Genomic DNA, 14714 nt, shown 5'->3' on the forward strand with positions numbered 1-14714 from the left:
GAATCAATCCCCTGCTCCTACCTGGTCTCAAAGCCCTTGTCTCCCTATTCTCTCCACCTTTTCTCTGCCTCTCACCTGCATCACCCTAGCTGCCCTGAACCCCTCCCTATGGCTCAAAACCCAGGTGCTCACTCTTTCACTTACAGGCCTTTGAGTGCACTAGTCCTCTCCACAGAATATACTTTCACTTGTTTTCTTAAAAAAAAAAAAAAGCCTATTAATTGTTCCCAACCCACTTCCAACAACTATTACTCCAAGAAGTCCTTCGGCCTGCCCCAATAGCAAAAGCCCTGATTCCTCTCTGGGCTCCACCAGCCCGTGTCTCTCCCTCAGACCCACCCAGACCACACAGGATCAGGGATATCTCTAATCTTCTGTGACCAAGATTGGAGGGTCCACCACAGCAGAGCTCAGAGCTCAGTCTCTGCAAGGATCCCCAAGCAATGTTCAGAACACCAGAACGGGGTTGGCAAATAAATGAAAGGGGGGAGAAAAGTCAACCAAAAGTGTCTAAGAGCAGGAGGGGCCCTGGGACCTGCGGGAAGTGAACAGAAGTTTGCCAGTGAGGGGCTCACCGCCCTCAGAAACTGCCATGCCACCCACTACCACCTGTCCCAGGTGGACACCCGTGGTGTTGGTGACAGATCAGGCAATGTCATGGTGGCAGAAAATGATGAGGAAGATGATGGAGCCCAACCAGATCGTAAGTCCCTGGGGGCAGGTGAGTGAAGTGGAGTGAAGTCCCTCAAGCCCTGCACTGTTAGGAGGACATGCAAGCAAGGCAATAGCCATCACTCCCCCAGAAGAAGCTGCTGCAGTGAACAGTGTGAGGGAACCTGCACAGACGGAGGGAATCTCTGCTTCCCATGCTTCTTCATGCCAGAGATGGGAGGGACTCAGAGGCTCTCCAAGTCCCAAGGGGGCATCCCAGGGCAAGGGAGAAGACAGTCTCTGCCTACAGGGAGGATGACCTTAGCTCAAAGAAATCATTTTTCTCATCTTGGGAGTGGTGCCAGCCCCAGGGGTGGACACATGAGAAGATCCCTATGGAGGAGGTTTGTCAGTAGCAGGGTGGACTCAGGACTTGTCTCTGGGTTTTGAGTCCGCATCCTTTCATGTTCTGGCCCATCCACATAGCCTCAAATTCCTTCAATGGTTAAGGGTCTACAGTCCTGGGACTTTCCAGCCCTGATTGACTCTAAGGGACACAGGTTAACTCTGCCCATCAATCAAGACAGCCCGTCTCACCTCTGAACCCCTTCTGCTAATGAGGCTTTATGCACAGTGCATCCTCTCTGTCTGCTAGCTAGCTAGCTACTGGGTTGGCCAAGAAGTGCATTCAGGTTTTCCATAGCATTGTATGGAAGGTTTGAATGAAGTTTTTGGCCAACCAAATATCTATCTAGGTATAGATATCTATCTAGTACATCCTGTCTATCTATTTCTCACAGTACATCCTAGCTATCTATCTCTTTCCTGAACCTATGGACACTCCCATGCTGCTACTATCGCTCTTTAGTCTCTCAGTAGTGTCCAACTCTTTATAATCCCATTTGGTGGACTATAGCCCACCAGACTCCTCACTCCATAGAATTTTCCAGGCAAGAATACTAGAGTGGGTTGTCATTTCCTTCTCCAGGCAATCTTCCCAACCAAAGATCTTCCCAAGAAGCAGAGATAGAACCTGCTTCTTGGACACTCCCATAAATCATGCCAATTACAAATGAAGAAACCGAAGCCATATCCCCCAAAAGAAGAAGAAGGGAGAGTTGCTTTCTGGTGAGGCACCCTCTCCAGTCCCTCAGGACACCCCATTCAAGCCCCCAGGTGCTCCAGGTAGGTGAACATATGTCATTTTTACCTTTGGAACTGCTCCTTGCTCACTGGGGACTTCCCAGGTGGCACTAGCGGTAAAGAATCTACTTGCAAATGCAGGAGACACAGGTCCAATCCCTAGGTCTGGAAAATCCCGCTCAAGTATGCTTTCCTGGAGAATCCCACGGACAAAGAAGCTTGGTGGACTATAGTCCATGGGGTTGCAAAGAGTTGGGCATGACTGAATGACCGAGAACACACACACTCTACTCCCTAAGGACCCTGAGGCATTTGATAAGTTCAGCTCAGAGAGGGAGAGAAACTTAGCCAAAGTCACACAGCAGGAGATATTGGAGGAGAAAAGCATGACTGAGACCAGCCTCCACAGCCAAGCCCTTGGATGGGGAGTCAGAAGGGTAACTTTAGGGCTCTCTGAGAACATTCCAAGTGAGAGGGTAACAGGCAGGAAGGCCAGGGGTCTCCAAATGGAGGAAATAGGCTGCAAGTGTCAGACATTTTTATCTCTCTTAAGCGGCAGGAGGAAACAAACTAGTGATATTTTTTTCCTTCTCTATAGAAATTTAAAAGGTTTTTCTTAAAATACTGTGTTGCCATAATGACACCTGGTTTCACCTGAAGGTAACTGTTCTCAAACCTTGAGTTAACCAATGCACTTTTCTTATGGAAATGTTTGTCTTAAACTATGTTAATGTACTATGCATTTATCCCAGATTCTGTCTTAAAGTCGGTTCCACCTAATGGCTCAGAACCTACTTGACAAACCATATGTTATACTCAGACATTGTTCCCCTGATCTATATAAACAAAACTATTTGTATGGTAATCTGCCCTTCTACAAGAAATTCAAGTCAATCTACTCATCTGGTGCCAAGATTATCCCAAAATACATCTTATGGATGATGGGCCTGGTGCCATTCTGAGTTTTAAGACAATCCTTTCTTTCATTAACAGTAAAACATGACTGAGCGACTTCACTTTCACTCTTCACTTTCATGCATTGGAGAAGGAAATGGCAACCCACTCCAGTGTTCTTGCCTGGAGAATCCCAGGGACAGGGGAGCCTGGTGGGCTGCCGTCTATGGGGTCACACAGAGTCGGACACAACTGAAGCGACTTAGCAGCAGCAGCAGCAGTAACTATATATAACATCCAGCTAAAAACTAGCATGGGGGTATTCTTTCTGTCCTCTTCTGATGTCTATGTCAGAAGCTCTCTCTATCTCCTTTATACTTTAATAAAACTTAATTACACAAAAGCTTTGAGCGATCAAGCCTCGTCTCTGGCCCCGGATTGAATTCTTCTTCTCTGGAGGCCAAGAATCCTGGTGTCTTTTCATGGTTTAGCAACAACCTTTCACAAGCCATGTAATCTCAGGAAAGCTTTACAATGTGCTTGGGACATGCTGTTCTGTGAGATGCTGGTCTGGGGGAGGGGGAGAGAGGAGCTGGACACTTGTGCCTTTGGCCTTGGATGAGAATGTGAAGTGATGGCAAGTTACCCAGGCCTCCACCACAGTATTACCAAACATTTATTAAACAGGCTGGGCCATGTATATATCATGTTTGTCCCCAGAGCAAACATCTAGGGTTATCCAGAGATGGATAATAAATAAGTAACTGGACAATTAACTATTTAATCATGAGCAGGGCCAAGTCCATAAAACTGTGTTCATTTCACATTCTAGCAAGATAATATTCAAAATCCTTTAAGTTAGGCTTCAATAATACATGAACCAAGAACTTCCAAATGTACAAGCTGGATTTAGAAAAGGCAGATAAACCAGAGATGAAATTGCCAACATCAGCTGGATCATAGAAAAAGCAACAGGATTCCAGAAAAACATCTACTGCTGCTTCTACACTAAAGCCTTTGACTGTGTGGCTCTCAGCTAACTGCATAAACTTCGTAAAGAGATGGAAATACCAGACCACTTTACCTGTTTCCTGAGAAACCTGTGTGCAGGTCAAGAAGCAACAGTTAGAACCGGACATGAACAGAAGACTGGTTCAAAATTGGGAAAGGAGTACAACAAGGCTATATATTATCACCCTGCTTTTTAACTTACATGCAGAGTACATCATGAGAAATGCCAGGCTGAATGAATCACAAGCTGGAATCAAGACTGCCCCGAGAAATATCAATAACCCCAGATATGCAGAGGATACTATCCTAATGGCAGAAAGCAAAGAGGAACTAAAGAGCCTCTTGATGAGGGTGAAAGAGAAGAGTGAAAAAAACTGACTTAAAACTCAACATTCAAAAAATAAAGATCATGAATTCTGGTCCCATCTCTTCATCACAAAGAGATGTGGGAAAAATGGAAACAGTGACAGACTCTGTTTTCTTGGGCTCCAAAATCACTGCAGATGATGACGGCAGCCATAAAATTGAAAGATACTTGCTACTTGGAAGAAAAGCTATGACAAACCTAGAAAGCATATTAAAAAGCAGAGACATTACTTTGCCAACAAAGACCATATAGTCAAAGATACGGTTTTTCCAGTAGTCACGTACAGATGTGAGAATTGGACCATAAAGAAGGTTGAGTGCCAAAGAACTGACACTTTTGAACTGACACATGTTGAAGACTTTCGAGGGTCCTTTGGACTACAAGGAGATCAAACCGGTCAATCCTGAAGGAAATCAACCCTGAATGTTTGTTGGAAGGACTGATGCTGAAATTTTAAAGCTCCAATACTTTGGCCACCTGATATGAAGAGCTGGCTCATTGGAAAAGACCCTGATGCTGGGAAAGATTGAAGGCAGGAGGAGAAGGGGACGTCAGAGGATGAGATGGCATCATCGACTAAATGGACATGAGTTTGAGCAAACCCCAGGAGATAATGAAGGACAGGGCAGCCTGCTGTGCTGCAGTCCATGGGGTTGCAAAGAATCGGACGTGACTTAGAGACTGAACAACCACAAATGAGCAAAGTCAGAGATCAGAGTCTGGGGGAGTCAAGGGACGCTTAGAGAAGATAGTTATACTTGAGCCAAAAATAGAAGGATAAGGAGGAATCCAGGGGGTAAACACAGGAAGGGGAGTGCTTCCTGCAGCACAAGCAAAAACCCTGCAGTGGGTAGAGCTTGGTTCACTGAAGAGATAAAGCAGAAGCTCAGAGTGACCATGACATGCACAAGGCTAAGGAGAACTGCAGGTGCCGGCCTGGAAACATTTAGTCTTTATCTTCAGAGCGATAGGCAGTCATTGAACAGTTTTCAGCCAAGAAACGGCATGACCTAAATGGAATTTCAGAAAAGTCTATCCAGGGCTAAAAAGAGAAAGAGGATGGAGGGGATGCCAGTGGCAATAAGGAGACCAGAGAGAAGGCTTGGCAGGGATTCCTGCAGAAAAATGACGGTGGATGGGGCCATGAATGATAGGAGATGCAGAGGGGATAGACGGGGGACAGATTGTGGAGGCAGCACATTAGGACTGGGCACATGGGTGAGGGAAATGGGCAGGCTCAGGGGCCCCAGAGAATGGGATGTGGACAGCTATAAGGATGCACTAGATTGAGGGCAGGGGCAGGATTGGGGAGGGAGCCATGAGTTCAGATTCTGACCAAAGAATGGGGTGTTTATGAGACCCTCCACCTTCACGTGAGAAGAGGAGGAAGGAGCTGGATGACCTTGGGATCAGGAGACATGTGAACTTGAAATTCACTTGCAGAGGAAACTGATGGTCGCCTTACGAGTTGGAGTCCTAAGTGAGGAAATATCCTTGGAAGAAACAGAAGAAGGAGAAAGGGTTAGAATGTTGGGGGCGGGGGTTCCTCACATGGAAAGATGGAGCAAAGGAGGAGCCAAAAGGAGACAGAGGAGCTATGGGGATTAGGGGAGAAACCAGAGGAGGGTGTGTGCTGGAACCAAGAGGAAAAGCAGGTTTCAGGAGGACAGGGTGGTCCACAAGCTCAGAGAGCTGCTGGGAGTTGGATGAGATGGGGCTGGATGGAGTCCATGGGATGTAGAGACCTAGAGATCACAGCCATCTGGCAGAAGCAGATGCCAGATGGAGGTAGGGACCAGACTGGAGCAGGAGAAAGCAAACAGAGAAACAGAGGCAGTGAGTGAAAACAGCTCTGAGACAGCAGATCAGAGGTTTTATTCAGAAGAAAGCCCACTGGGAATGGGCAGGTGGGGATGTTCATGTCACCTCTTTGTGCTGTTTTGTGACCTCTAGCATCATCGTGGAGAAAAGATCAGAATGCTTGGAGGGTTTAGCTCTTATTCAAAGAGTTATGAAGGAAAGCCCAATTGGCCAGACACCACAGCCCAAGTACAAAGGATGGGAATCTAAGCTAAAGGTGTCCAAGGCAGTAGGATGGAAAGGAAGCCATTGGACTGGGGTGTAGAAGGGACTGGATATCCTGGCAGGATCTAGGATGGGAGATGAAGAAAACAGAAGCTCAAAGGAAGAAGGGTTGTGATCAGAGAATGCAATCCTCAGATCAGTGGTTTTGGAGGTGGCGCCCTTACGGGTGATGACAAAACCCTAAGTGTGATTGTGGCAAAAAGGGGCCGACTGAACACAGAGGAAAGGCCTCTGAGGATAAGGCTAGGAAGGTGGGCCAGAAGCCTCCTTCCAGGAAGTTTGACCGTTAGAGCAGAGTGATTCTGAAAAAGAGAGTGGCCCACTTTCACCCAAGTTGGGCAGCAGGGCTCACTGATACGTCTTGGGGGTGGAAGGCAAGATAGGTAAATGAAGGTGCCTGAGGAAAGGGAGGAGAGACTGTCCACACATTCCTCTGACCCCATGGGGGGAAGATGGGGTGGGGCTCATAGTTAATTCCTATTGGGAACCAGAAGCCCACAGAGGAGCAGATGCTGGCCCAAGGCCCAACTGGAACAGATCCTGGACAGTGGCTCTGAGGAGGCCTCAAGACCAGCTGTACAGTCTGTGGGGACACCACGGGACCCAGCTCTCTGCGGCCCACCCTGAGAGCCCCTCAAATGTGCACAAATGTGGGGAAGACAAGCAGGAACATGACCCAAAACAGGCTTGGGGTGAGGACAGCATTGGGGAACAAGAAAAGCACAGGGGGGACTTCCCTGGTGGCCCAGGAGCTAAGACTCCATGCTCCCCATGCAGAAGGCCCAGGGTCGATCCTTGGTCAGGGAACTAGATCCTGCATTCTGCAATTAAAGCTTCCACATACAGCAAAGGTTGAAGATCCTGCATGCCGCAACTAAGATCTGGTGAGTGAAATAAGTAAATTTAAAAAAGAAGAAGAAGGAAGGCATTGGAGCATAGGATGGACAGAGAAGAGAGGACTGGACCCAGTGGGTGGGAGGTGAGGCAAGAGGTTTCCCTTGCTACCACAGACCCCAGCCTAATCCCAGACTCCCAGCTCTCTGAGCCCCATTCCTGACCCTCAGGAAGTCTATCTGCCCTGATCCCCCAGACCTATCCTGCTGCCCCCACTCACCAGGCCGAGGTGACCCCAAAACCAGCTCCGTTTGGGGGGCTGCGGGAAGCATCGGAGGCGACAGCAGTTGTCATAGAAGGCGTAGATCCAGGCCAGGATGCGGGCCAGGATCCAGGAGGCCCCGACCAGTAGCAACAGCAGCCATGGGGAGGCTGCCACCGGCCCGAGTCCCAGCCAGGACAGGCTCAGCTCCAGCATCCTGTGGTCAGATGGGGTGGAGGGTGAGTCCTGAGGATAAAGGAAGAGACAGTAATGGTGAGCTGTGAAGCAGAGATGGATAGAGGGAGAGGAGCAAGGGAGTGAGGGGCAGGGATGGGCAAGAAGGGCTCAGAGACAGACAGGGACTGGGAAAGGAGAGGGAGAAACAGAAATTCAGAGGAAGAGGGAGAGAGAAAGAGAGACAGAAAAATAAAGAAAGAGAAAGGGAAGGGAAATGAAAGGAAGAGAGAGAAGAGAGAAAGAAAAAGACAGATGAAGAAACGAGTTAGTGGAAGGTTGCCAGGAGCTCCAGTTGCAAGGAAACCACCATCCCCGGGGAGGGGAAGGCGGGGGTGTGCGTCTCTCTCTCTGGAGCTACCCTGTCTAGGGCAGCACGCACTTCCTGCCCCAGACCAGAACCCTCGGCCCCAGCAACACCAGCCCAGCACCTTCGGTCAGGAGCAGCTTGTCCCACACAACTTCCTCTGTCCTCCTTCTGGGAGGTCTCTTTCCCTCTGGCCCAACCTCTGAATGGCAGGGAGACTGGGCTTGCCTGACAGCCAGTCCCTGCGTGCCTCCTCCCCAACCTGGCGTCCAGCCCAAGACTTCAAACCGGAGGTATCTGGCCAGAGAGACCAGCTCAGGGTCACATGGCACAAACCCTGAACTCTCAGGACTCAGCACCTCCCGCATGGGTTTGTTGGGGTGTGAACAAAGGTGACTCTGCAGCCCAAGTTTACAACCCCCGGTTTACAACCCCCTTGCCCTTCCAAGACTAGGGTGTGGCACTCAAAGCATGAACGTTCAGGTGCCAGGTGAGCAGGGCCTGGCCCAGCCTTGTCCCAAAACATCTCTGCAGCTCCTCTCCATGCGTGTGCCCGGAAGGCATCGTGGATCATTTTTCAGCACACAATCAGGAAGCTCAGAGATCTGAAGCCTCTGCCCTTTAGGGCACACAGCCTGGCAGGAGTTCAAGTCCTTCCTCCCAACAGCCCAGGGTGTGTGTTGAGCCATGACTGTAGCAAGCAGGAACAAAGAATCCAGCCTGACTTGGAATTACCCACGTTAGATTCAGAGGAAAAATGACTCAGTCGAAGAGAGCATCTGGAAGCATGAGGTGCAAGGCTTGCGAGGCACTCTTAGAGAGCAGGGTTCACACAGGGGAGGGCAGAGCAGGGAGATCCCGAGTGGGGAGCCTCACTCTCACTGTGGTTTGTGCCCACTTTCTCTGGGCTTCCCTGGTGGCTCAGACGGTAAAGAATCTACCTGCAATGCAGGAGACCCAGGTTCGATGCCTAGGTCAGGAAGATCCCCTGGAGGTGGACATGGCAACCCACTCCAGTATTCTTGCCTGGAGAATCCCATGGACAGAGGAGCTTGGCCGGCTACAGTCCTGGGGTTACAGAGTCAGACACGACTGAGTGACTAACACTTTCACTTTCTCTGGGCTCAGCCTTCCCTTCTGGAACATGGGATGTAAGTGTTAAAGGGGACACAAATTTTCCAGATCCCATTCCCAAATTTCCCTGTAAAGTGGTCTCAGCCCCCCATGAGCTCTCCTCATGGTCAGGCTAAAAGATGAGGGTGGGTTTGAAGGATGCAGCTGCTGAATGAAAGAAGCTCAGACATTCTTCCTGCATCTCATAAAGCTGGAGAGATGCCCAGATTTCTTCCCCCACCTCTGCTACCCGCTACTTCTTCCGGGTCTACCTGATCCAGCTTCGGGTGGCTTCAGGAGGCTTCATCAGGCTTCAGGTGCCTGGTCCTTGTTGTTTAGTCACTAAGTCAACTCTTTGCGACCCCATGGACTATGTAGCCAGCCAGGCCCTTCTGTCCATGGGATTCTCCAGGCAAGGATACTGGAATGGGTTGCCATGCCGTCCTCCAGGGGATCTTCCCAATGCAGGGACTGAACATGCATCTCCTACATTAGCAGGCAGATTCTTTACCACTGAGCCACCTGGGAAGCCTGGAGCCCCCAGCAAGTTTGGGTGCACCGTCCTAGACTCTTCTTCTCTGCTGGGGTGGATCCAGCCACTGACAGTTCCATCCAGAAAAGAGACAGGAGCAGGGAGGGAGCAGGTGAGAAGCAGCAGGGCTAGCCAGAGAGGGGTGGGGAGAAGCAGGAAGAAAGAAGAGGAAACAGGGGTCCAGAGAGGTGCAATAACTCTCTCCAGCCACACAGGGAAGTAATTCAACAAGACAGGACTAGTGAAAGCGAATCTTGGCATATATTCAGAACTCATTAACTGTTGAGGGAAGAAAGGGACCTTTATAACGACAAGCTGTAAAACCTGGCCACCCAAAATGGGGTCCTCAGACCAGCAGCACCGGCAATAGCAGCAACATCGAGGAAATGCAGAACTCTGGACTCTTAACACACCAAGGTAATGGTGATGGCTGCAAAATTTCTGCCATTGTCCCCAGTGAGAGGAGGAATTATTTTATCTTCTCCTTGAATCAGGCCTGACATTGTTTAACTAACATTGTGTGGTCAGGTAGCACCATGCCAGTGATGGGCCTTAGACTGGTTTGGCAGTTTAATTTACAAGTTTTTTTATGTATATAATTTTATTTATTTATTATTTTGGGCTGCGCTTGGTCTTCACTGCTGCTGGGCTTTTCTCTTGTGGCTCCCAGGCTCTAGAGCAAAGGCTCAGTAGTTGTGATGCGGGGGCTTATGCTCTGCAGCATGTGGGATCTTCCCAGACCAGGGATCAAACCTGTGTCTACTACATTGGCAGGCAGATTCTTTACCACTGAGCCACCAGGGAAGCCCTACGTGCTGTTCTAGAAACACAATCCCTTGGAACTCAGTCACCATACGATGGAGAAGCCCAAGCCCGGTGGAGAAGCTCTGATCAGCAGCCTTGGATTATCTCCCAGCCGGCAGTCAGTGTCACCTGCGGGCCACAAGAGGGCGCCATCTGTATGGTCCAGCCAGCTGAGCCTCCAGATGATCACAGCCTTGGGTGACATCACAGGGTTCCCAGTTGCCTTGCAGAAGCATAAGAGAAAATAAGGTAGCCATTGTTTTAAGCCACAAAGGTTTGGGGGCTGATTTAAAAGAACGACATAATGCCATTTTCAGCAACATGGATGGACCTAGAGACTGTCATATCGAGTAAAGTAAATCAGACAGAGAAGGACAAATGTATGACATCTCTTACATGTGGAATCTAAAAAGAGATGATACAAATGAACCTACTTACAAAGCTGAAAGAGACTCACAGACTTAGAGAATAAATTTATGGTTGCTGGCCGGGAGGGATCAGTGAGGATGAGGGGGAGGGATAGTAAGGGAGTTTGGGGTGGACACGTACACACTGCTATATTTAAAAGTGAAGTGAAAGTGAAAGCCACTCAGTGGTGTCCGACTCTTTGTGACCCCATGAACTATACAGTCCATGGAATTCTCCAAGCCAGAATGCTGGAGTGGGTAGCCTTTCCCTTCTCCAGGGGATCTTCCCAACCCAGGGATCGAACCCAGGTCTCGCATTGCAAGTGGATTCTTTACCAGCTGAGTCACAAGATAGCTGGATTCTTTACCAGCTGGGCCACAGATAACCAAATCGACCTACAGGCAACTGCTCAGTGTTATGTGGAAGCCTGGATGGGAGGGGAGTTTGGGGGAGAATGGATACATGTAGATGCCTGACTGAATCCCTTAGCTGTCTGTCTGAAACTATCACAACATTGTTAATCAGCTACACCCCAAAACAACATTTAAAAGTTATTAATTTAAAATAATTAGAAAAAAGATTTTGGGGGTGTTCATTACACAGTGACAGATCATTACTGTCGGATTGTACTTACCTAATCAGAATTTATGTTTTAAACAGATTCCAGGGATTCTTGTGCTTGTTAAAGTTTGAGAGTCACTGTTTTAAGAGACCTGAGTCAGGCTCTGCAATATATGTCAGGGAACTGTACCCGGTTTGTCTCTCACTTTTTTTAATCTGTAAAATCAGGAGAAAAATCTGTCCTTGCCAGGCCTGGGTGGCTGTGTATTTACTGAGTGTCTACTATGCTCTAGAAACAATTCTAGAGGGTAGGACGTAGCTATAAGCACAGGAGACATTGTCTCTTCTGTCAAAGGACTCCTCTAATGGGGAGAAGGGCGATGATCAGATAAATGATCAAGAATTACCAGACAGTGATAGGGACATGAGGGCTTCCAGGAGAAGGTGACCTTTGAGCGGGACCCAAATGAAGAGGGGGAATGGACTGCATAGTTAAAAGGGCCCCACGATCACAGAGTAGGCACAAGCAAGCCTGTCCTTGTCCTTTCAGCACCCACACTGTGATGGCAGTTGTCAAGTCCTTGGGGGAACCAGCTAAGGTGAAAATTTTGGTCCAGCATTCTCTCCAGAAGCCAGGATTAAAGACTGCTTCACTGTGTGGCCAAGAACTCAAAGTCCAGCTGGCCTAGGGGCTACAGGAGGGGCAGGATCCACCACCCGGCTTCCTGGATCAGATGGTAGGAGAACAAAGGGACCCAGCACAGGAGGACAGGAAGCCTCAGATGGGGACCTTCTGTTCTGTGCCTGAGGAGACTGGAGCGTCTCCAGTGGTTTCTCATCAAAGAACATCTCAGCTGCCAAATCACACAAGCCTGGCTTACGGAATATCCCCAGACAGTGTTAACGAAAGGAGCCACTCTCCCTCTGTCCCTTTGCCAGGGGTCCTTCCACTCCTACCCAGAGCCAGGCAGTGGGAAGCCTGTGCCAGACCAGCTATGGTGGTTGCTTGGAATCACCAGTCACTGGCACAGTCCATCACCCCTCTGAACCTCACTTTTCACATCTGTTAAATATGTTGATAGAACCTCACAGAGAGTTGCAAGCATCCCATTAGACACAGGCAGAAAGAGCAGGAAAAAGTATGTTTCAAAACAGTTTGCAGGTGGCACAGTGATTAAGAATCCACCTGCCAATGCAGGAAACGCAGGAGACGTGTTCAGTCCCTTGGTCGGGAAGATCTCCTGGAGAAGAAAATAGCTACCCACTCTGGGATTCTCACCTGGAGAATTTGGTGGACAGAGGAGCCTGGCAGACTATGGTCCACGGGGCTGCTAAGAGTCAGACACAACTGAGCGACCAAGCACAGCACAAAGGTGAGATTATAAACAAAGCCTGTGAATGCACGTGGATGTGTGCACTTGTTTGTATAGGCGTTGAAAAAATCCAGAAGAATCCACACAACACCGTGGAACTGAGGGAAGTAAACTGGAGTCCCGCATGCATTTTTCGCCCACATTGAGCTGCTAGAACGTTTATCAACAAAACACAATTTTAAAAAGAAATAAGGATTTAGCACAATGAACGGCACATAGCTGGTCACACAAAACAGATGAAGAGTTTTTATTTGTTGTCATAATAAAGACACACCTCTCAAGAACCAGCCTGGAGTCTCTCTAGAACAAGCCTGCCGGCTGCCTGCTGGCTGGCATTTCACCTCTTCTCCGTCAGCTATTAGGAAGGCACAAGTTCTGGACTCAGAAGCACTGACGGAGTTCAAGTCTCAGCTCTGCTACTCGCTGGCTATGTGACCTTGGGCAAGTCAACTGCCCTCTCTAACCTTCATGTCCTCCTCTGCAGATGAAGACAGGATTTATATCCCCCAGGTGGCTCATTCCTCAACAACAAGCTATACTTGCCCATCCACTCTATAGCAGGCACAGGGCTGGGACCCAGCACACGGGATGAACAAGTTCTCTGGATCATTGAGCTCACATCTAGTGGAGGAAGTCCACAGGAAATAAGACCAAGTCGGATGGTGGCAGGAATTAGGGAAATTAACAGAGTGAGATGCACTAGAATGTGACCAAGAGCACTGCTCTGGACGGGGCAGTCAGGGAGGGCCTCCCTGAGGTGGCTTTCAAGCAGAAAGCTGAATGACATGGAAAGTGGGCCATGAATAAGAACCACCCCCTGAAGCCATACCAGGACTATAAAGATCTGGCACAGGGTGGGACACATATGTTCATTCTTGCTTCTGTCTTCAAATGGGCTAAGATAATCAAGGCTGGTGGGAGCATCCAGAACCAGCCATGCTGGAGACCCACAGTGGAGCTGATGCAATCTGACTCAACACTCCCAGCCCTGAAGCAGGTTTGAGATCGAAAACCAACAGGTCCCTGAGGCCACACTGTAGGGAGAACCAGATGGCAGAGCTGCCAGCTTTCTGGCCCAGGTGGCAGAAGATCAAATAAACTGGCTTGGGAGCCAGAAAGGCTGGAGGAAAACTTTGGAAAAATACAGAGAACACACACAGTGAGGAAAAACCCCTAGGGAGTATTATTTTTGTCAATATAGTCATGAATAGTCTCCTTCCTCCCCACATCCCTCCTCCTCCCGTTCCTCCTCCTCCTTCTTCATCACCATCATCTGCCCTGTCTGCTTACTGGGTAATGATTGCTCACAAAAACTAGCCTGACCACCAAGGACCACCCCAAGCCACAGAAGGGAAGCTTGGAGAAATGCCCCTTGGGAAGTGTAATACTAAAAAAGAGATCATTTGTCCCCTTCTAACTCCCCTAGTAGTAAATTAAAGTTAGCGGTAAACTCTTTGCCATCCTTCCCCTTAAGAGATTATGATGATTTTATTTTGTGCGTCAGCTAGACTAGGCCAGTTGTCGTTATTCAGTCACTAAGTTGTTTCTGACTCTTTGTGACCCTGCGGACTACAGCACGGTAATTCCCTGTCCCTCAGCATCTCCCAGGGCTTGCTCAGATTCAAGTCCATTCAGTCGGTGATGCCATCCAACCATCTCATCCTCTGCCACCCTCATCTCCTCCTGCCATCAGTCTTTCCCAGCAGTAGGGTCTTTTCCAATGAGTCAGCTCTTTGCATCAGGTGGCCAAAGTATGCTGCTGCTGCTGCTGCTAAGTCGCTTCAGTCGTGTCCGACTCTGTGCGACCCCATAGATGGCAGCCCACCAGGCTCCCCCATCCCTGGGATTCTCCAGGCAAGAACACTGGAGTGGGTTGCCATTGCCTTCTCCAATGCATAAAAGTGAAAAGTGAAAGTGAAGTCGCTCAGTCGTGTCGGACTCTTAGCAACCACATGGACAGCAGCCTACCAGGCTCCTCCGTCCATGGGATTTTCCAGGCAAGAGTACTGGAGTGGGGTACCATTGCCTTCTCCGGCCAAAGTATAGGACCCAGTTATTAAACACTTATTATCAAGGTGTTGTTGCTGCTGCTGCCAAGTCGCTTCAGTCGTGTCCGACTCTGTGCGACCCCATGG

General features: G+C 49.1%; 1 protein-coding gene across 2 annotated transcripts in view; it reads right to left on the bottom strand.

Moving 5' to 3' along the window:
• LOC147368223 (cytochrome P450 4F6-like) overlaps positions 1-7999 on the bottom strand; it is a 31853-nt gene extending 23854 nt beyond the window's left edge. For both annotated transcript variants that reach the window (XM_086408717.1, XM_086408718.1), the window contains exons 1-2: positions 7913-7999; positions 7266-7493 (exon numbers count right to left, since the gene is read on the bottom strand). In XM_086408717.1, the coding sequence (XP_086264843.1) occupies positions 7266-7463 (198 nt within the window). In that variant the 5' untranslated portion in view covers positions 7464-7493; positions 7913-7999. The remainder of the gene's footprint in view (positions 1-7265; positions 7494-7912) is intronic.
• Between the last annotated feature and the right edge of the window lie 6715 nt (positions 8000-14714).

The sequence above is a fragment of the Bos grunniens genome, chromosome 7 (assembly GCF_055505025.1).
Source record: "Bos grunniens cultivar Pamir isolate PY7600 chromosome 7, Bosgru_T2T1.0, whole genome shotgun sequence".
Lineage (NCBI taxonomy): Eukaryota > Metazoa > Chordata > Mammalia > Artiodactyla > Bovidae > Bos > Bos grunniens.